The sequence below is a fragment of the Colletotrichum gloeosporioides genome (assembly GCF_011800055.1).
Source record: "Colletotrichum gloeosporioides strain Lc1 chromosome Unknown consensus_32, whole genome shotgun sequence".
Lineage (NCBI taxonomy): Eukaryota > Fungi > Ascomycota > Sordariomycetes > Glomerellales > Glomerellaceae > Colletotrichum > Colletotrichum gloeosporioides.
In genome coordinates this window covers 305,020-311,178 of record NW_025544677.1, presented here as the reverse complement: position 1 = coordinate 311,178, position 6,159 = coordinate 305,020, and the positions used below count along the sequence as shown (strand labels likewise).

Below are 6,159 nucleotides of genomic sequence, written 5' to 3'. Positions count from 1 at the left end.
TTATTGGCCCAGGTGCAGGTGAATCGTACCAAAAAGCGAAACCCAAGGCTTCAATTGAAGTTTCCGGAGACGTGAAATAGACTGTGCAATGTCTCAAGCCAAGTGAGTCAACGCGGCCGGTATCCCATATCCTCGGCCAACTCCAAAGTTTCGCAACCAAAACTGAGTATCACTAATCGGGCTACGGCGCTACTAGGTATTCATCACTTGCCTCGGGAGACCACAGACGTTGTCTTATCGCACATACGCTTCCAGATTGCCAAGCAAGTGGTTTCCATCCCAAGTATGCAATGTCTGAACCTCAAATTCAGCCACTCTCCAGATTGTCGGTCCGTAAAAGTCTAATATACAGCCCAATTGACCATATAATTTCGGGATTTCCGTACTGCAAAACCTTGCTTAGAAAACTAGCTTCCAGAAAGCAGAGGCTAGAGTTGCCTGTTCTCGCAATGTCTCACCGCTCGTCTCATCAGATGGGAGGCAGGCCATGCCCACGATGCACTCCCACGCTCACCCTTGCATGGGGAGAAGGGAGCTCTCCTCCAAGGTCAGCAAAAGCTTATTTGGACTTCACAGGCATATGGAAGAGCTTCCCAGGTCCCGCCGTTAGAGCAGCAAGACTGCCCACACTAGGGCAGCTCTTCCATGTTGTCTTTGGTTTTAGAGTTTCGGCGCTATGGCGGTGATGAGACACGAGTCGTCGTTGTCGCAGGAGAACCTCTGAAAGGCCTGCGAATGCGACAATGACTCGCTACGAGCACCTTAAGCATCCCCTCACCCCCCTAACCATACGCCGTTTGCGACGCGCCCATTACCTCATCATAGCTGGCGTAGTAGCGTCTCTAAGGTAGCGGGAAGGTTTAATCCCCTGCGCTACGCCTAGGACGACGTAGTGAGCCCAGCCCACCGGGTGCACAAGCTCCCTTCTTACGAATCGAAAACGTCGCTCATTAACCGTCTTGCCCGACGACAGTTTAGAAAGTGAATGCCGTCCTCGTTCCAGGACGGCGACTAATCTCTTCATCGAGACCGCATCACCCCGAAGCCTCACCCCGCTTGGCTCCCTTATGTCCTCCGCGCTCATTCCAGGCCCCCGAAGCTATCGCGCGCCGACCTAGCTTAGCTGACGTGGGGCTGGCGGTCGGGCACTGAAGGGACTGAACGTACGTATCGGGGTGTGCCTCCGGAGCGCTGCGCCGCATCATGGGGTGCCGGCCGTCGGCGAGCTGCTTCGCCTGCAAGGCGAGGAAAGTCAAGGTCTGCTGCACCAATCACCTTGTTCTGTCCGAATTGACCTGACTCCGTCTCAGTGCGATCTGCAAAAGCCCTTCTGCAACCGCTGCATATCCCTAGGCCGGCAGTGTCCAGGCTACGCGGACCCGTGGACGGTCGTCCACCGCCAGCAGAATGCCTCCGCGGCGCACCAGGTCCAGGTCCGCGTCGCCAAGCGCCTCAAGGAGCGCGGCGACGCCCCCACGTTCATCAGCCCCGGCGGCCTCGGGGAGGGGAGCTCGCCCGAGAGCCAGCGCAGCGACTCGTCCGAGGAGGAGGAGCTCATCCGCCGGGTCACGGTGATGCCGCGCGCGGTGCAGTACGACTCGGAGATCTACTCGATGCGGCACTTCCAGTCGAACTACACGTCCGGCAACGAGGTGGGCTTCTTCGATTTGTTATTTGATCTGAAGCCGCCGGTGAACTCGCCGGGCGTGTTCGAGGAGGCGGTGAAGGCGACGGCGCTGGCGAGCTCGTCGCTGCAGCTGTGCCAGGCGGGCATGATGGCGCAGGCGAAGCAGCATTATGGGAGGGCGATGATGAAGCTTAGTGCGGCGTTGAGGGATCCGCAGAAGGCGAAGGAGGATTCTGTTGTGGTGGCTTTACTCACTTTAGGCCTCTTTGAGGTGAGATGGAGATACAAGTGAGAGTGAGAGAGAAGGTTGGCTAACGGGGTTCAGGCGATTATACCGGATAAGACTCCGTCAAAGATAGCATCACACTGCCGCGGGTCGTTGGCGCTGCTCAGGTACAGAGCCGAGCAGGGGATCGCGACGTGGCTGGACAAAGCCTCGTTGGCATTCATCGCTCAGTTGGGGGTAAGCATTCCACATCTGACTTCTTCCTGACCACGCCGCTGAAACTGATACTAGATTCTCGAAATCTTCATCGGCCAAGATGGCCGGTCGCCAATACTGACGGGCTTGACACAAGCCACGTGGGCGCAGAGGCAAGGCGGCGTCGTCGAGGCTCTCATCGCCCGCGCCATCGACTACAAGTTCACCGTGCTCAAGACCACATCCTCTCCATCCATCCACGACGCCTCCGTCGACAGAGTCACGGCAGTCTTCAAAGAGGGCATCGAAATCATCCGCGACCTCGAAGCCGCGGCAAACTACCGCGTCGCCGCCCCCGCCCCGCGCCAATCGCCCCCGGCCGCGGGCCTGCCCGACCCCGGCGTGAACACCTTCAACGGGCTGCTGCGGCGCGACTCGCCCGCTTCCAACGCGATCGCCAAGGGGCTGTACCTCACCGTGCGGCTCCACATGGTCGAGCAGATCCTGTCGCTGCTGATCGCGCTCGGCGAGCCGACGCGCGAGCAGCTGCGCGCGCTGGTGGACCTGCCGCACGGGCTGACGGCGATGGAGCAGGTGTGCGAGCAGATCCGGGTGATTTTCGGGTTCGACGGGCGCGAGAGCGTGTGCAAGGCGCAGGGCATGGGGTTCCAGGCGTGGTGCATGTTCTGGCCGATGATCGCGGTGCTGAAGTCGGCGCTGGCGGATAAGGACACGAAACTGTGGGTGCTGGACAAGTGCCTGACGGTCAGCCAGGCGAGCGGGTTCGGGATGGCGATGTACCAGATGGGGTGGTTCCAGGGCGGTCCGTCGGAGATGGCCATTATTGAGTAAGAGCCCTCTCTGTCTTTGGGGTGGGGGAGGTTGTATGTGTGTGTGTGTGTGTGTGTGTGTGTGTGTGTGTGTGTGTGTGATATTTGGGTTCGGGAGTTGACTGGTGCATAGACAATACCCTGTGTCAGCCTCTTTGGCGTTCAGAATTTGAGGGAAAACAGGACTTGTGGCGCTTTTATGCGCTTGATACGTCGATCTAATGCTACTGAGATTCTTGGCCTCGTTTGGGCAGTCAGATGTTGGAGCCATTCGCGATGTCGAGGGTTTGCTTGTGTCGACGACGGCTTAGTTGATCACCTGTTTATCATTGACCCAGCCAGCCAGACTGCCAAAATAATACGAGCGCAGATATTATACACATCCTGCGCATCTTCTCCCTCTAAGCACCGGACCCTGCACCGGACGATCTTCCTCCATCCGTTCTCGACCCAGCCCGCTCTCCAAACGCGACCCAAAAGATTACATCCCTATACCGTTTTCACCAGACGGACTCGCTTCCTCGGCCCACAACCGGCCGTCGCAACCTCCACGGCTCGGTCCGAACTCCGGAAAGTTCAGGCATGGGCCGCGGCACGCACCAAGCCCAAGCCATCTCGTGCCATCCCACAAGAGCCGCCACACGTTGCACCAATCGTTCGGGAGTTTCTCCGGCTCACTTGCCAGACTTGGTATCTACCTTGGGAACAGCGTCAGTGGCCGCCGCCAGGGTCACGCCCAGCAGGGTGGATAGCGGCAGCGGTATGACGGGCGTTGTCATCATGGCGATGGACAAGGTCTGGTTTATTTTGAGGTTGACGCTGCCTGAAATGTGGATGCCGTCCTTGTGTGGTATTGGCGGCGGTGGGAGCGGTTGTAGACGTGATTTTGGGAAAGAGCGGGAGGGCCGGGGGTGTTGGCCGGATGGTGCCCGGGATGTTCGGGGAAGAGTGGGGCCTTCCGGGGAGTGCTTCTTTCGGCGCGGGGGAGGCATGTCGGAGATGTATGAGTGAAGACAGGCAATTATGGCGGATTTCTCTTCACGGCGAAGAGGTTTTTGACTTGAGTGTTCGCTTTATCCGAGATTTATACCCGTGCTTTGGCGGCCTGGATTGAACGTCGTCGTCTGATGGATGGTTCCTTTTGAAACAGCAAGGCTGGCTTCGTGGATTGTTTCAAGCCCCTGGATATGGGCTGACATGCGCGATCCTCGACAGACGCGCATTGACGCGGTTGGAGGGTGTCGAAGAAGGAGACAGGTTGTGCTTGCAAGGTACATGGAAGCAACAGGAGTGTCGTCGCCGCTTACATATACCGCCATGAGTGTCGTTGGACAATGGTAGGGCTGATTCCACGGCGCCGGATGCATCCGCGGGGCGAGACGTTCAGTCCGACCATCACGAATGGCGGTATAGGGATGCTTCAGGACGCCTCTTGAAGTCATAATTGACCAGCTCTTTACTGCAGACGCCAAAAGACGGAAGCTCAACGGAGTGGGTGCTGCTGAAGAAGGGCTGACCGAATTCGACCAGTCTTGTCAGCGCCTCGACCGGCGTTGGGTACCTCAGGCGTGAGCAGGAAGAAAATGGCTTTCAGTCAAGTAGAGCTGACAGAACTGGCGATAGCACTGGAGCAGGTGGGATGCGAGATGCTGGACTAGCCGAGGCATCTCTTGCTTAAAACCAAACGTCAGCTTCGATCTTTGCATATTCGAATCTCGACCGGGATGTCGGCCGGCTGTCGTCTCCTGCCTTACCATGCAGTCCTGTCGTTGAGATCTGGAAGAAACCGAATGGGTTGCAGCCAAGCCGAGAATTCATGATAGCCGCCTTCGCCATGTTCATCCTGGCCCCCGTACTCGACCCGCCCAAAGATACAGACCCACCCGACAACAGGCGCTGGACCAGATTCACAGACGATCCGGCATGTAAAACTTTGAAATGTCATTTGGTATGTATGCTCAGGCAACTCGACGGTATGCCCCTTGGTATCCTTTTTACGGGCCGTAGCACCCCGGCCCCCTCAGTCTAATCCCCTCCCAGCGCCCTCGTAATCACGTTCTCGCGTCGCTCGTTTTTATGTATATATGCATGGCCAAGCCTCCCTCGTCTCGTCTATTTGGGCTGGCCGGCGCCGAGGCGGTCGTGCTCGTCAATGTCGATGGCCTCCCAGGGGTAGTTGATCCAGATGTCCTTGACGGTGCGGGCGACGAAGTATTGGCCGGAGGCCATCATGTCCTCGGGCAGGACGCCCTTCTTCTTCTTGTCCTTGTTCTGCAACGATCAGTCAGCACCTCTCCTGCTTGGCAAACAAAGACCAGGGGGAAATCAAAGAGACAATAAACATACGTGCAGGACAAAGATGCCAAACTGGGTCTTCTCGCCCTTGCCGCCCATGCGCTGGCGCGCGGCCTCGACGTCCTTCTCGAGCTCCTTGACGGCGTACTCGAGGGTGGTGCGGGTGTCGTCGACCTCGTCGACGATGAGGATGCGCTTGCCGATGAGGTTCTCCATCTCGCCGAGGGCGCTGAGGTCGAGCCACTGGGTGCGGGTGACCTTTGTGCCGGGGACCTCGGGGGCGCCGTCGGGGGTGGCGACGCCGCCGAGGGTCTCGGGGAGGGTCTCGTAGAGGGAGAGGCCGATGGCCTGGATGGGGATGTTGGGGCTGCCGGGCTGCTTGAGGAAGGAGCGCAGGATGCGTGCGGGGATGAAGCCGCCGCCGCCGATGGCGATCATCAGCTGCGGCTGGAACTTTTCGAGGATCTCGGTCGCGGACTCCTGGCAGAGCTTGTGGACCTGGTTGAGAGGTGTTAGGAGATTGTGTTTGGTCGAGGGTGCCATCGGATGGGGAGGGTTAGGGGAGCACGGTGTGTTCTCGTGCGGACAGAGAGACACGGAGAGAGACAGGCAGGGGCGGAACGGACATCGTTGTACGTGACGTAGAGCTTCTCTACCATGTTGGCGGTGTTTGTCTGGGTTTTTGGTGGTTTTTTTTCTTGTCTGTCCGGGTGGCTGCGGGGTAGGACTGGAATGCTGCAGATTTGGAGACGGGCTTGTCTTTCTTTTCTTCTTCGTGTTCGCTGGTGGGAGAGGTACGACGAGTCGCGAGAGATGACGGGTGTGGGATATACCGAGGAGAAGGAGACGTGGAGAGAATAAAGAACAAAAGAAAGGAGAAGCTTAAGTAGACTCGATGGAGGGGGGGAGGGGTCCCAAAGGTGCCGCTATTCACGATCGAGAAGGGAAAAAAAAAAAAAGGACCAGCAGCCTGGGGCGGGCAAATG

General features: G+C 58.1%; 2 protein-coding genes across 2 annotated transcripts; one reads left to right on the top strand and one right to left on the bottom strand.

Moving 5' to 3' along the window:
- Positions 1–1,203: 1,203 nt before the first annotated feature.
- On the top strand, positions 1,204–2,900 carry GCG54_00007129 (uncharacterized protein; the record flags this gene model as incomplete). The annotated part of the gene is made up of 4 exons (XM_045407117.1): positions 1,204–1,257; positions 1,311–1,898; positions 1,953–2,090; positions 2,145–2,900. 4 exons carry the CDS (start codon positions 1,204–1,206, stop codon positions 2,898–2,900), a joined length of 1,536 nt encoding a protein of 511 aa, XP_045266038.1.
- Positions 2,901–4,990: 2,090 nt separating this feature from the next.
- GCG54_00007128 (Hypoxanthine-guanine phosphoribosyltransferase) lies at positions 4,991–5,832 on the bottom strand (the record flags this gene model as incomplete). Its single annotated transcript, XM_045407116.1, has 3 exons — positions 4,991–5,149; positions 5,225–5,749; positions 5,800–5,832. The coding sequence occupies 3 exons, from the start codon at positions 5,830–5,832 to the stop codon at positions 4,991–4,993; spliced, it is 717 nt and encodes a 238-aa protein (XP_045266037.1).
- Between the last annotated feature and the right edge of the window lie 327 nt (positions 5,833–6,159).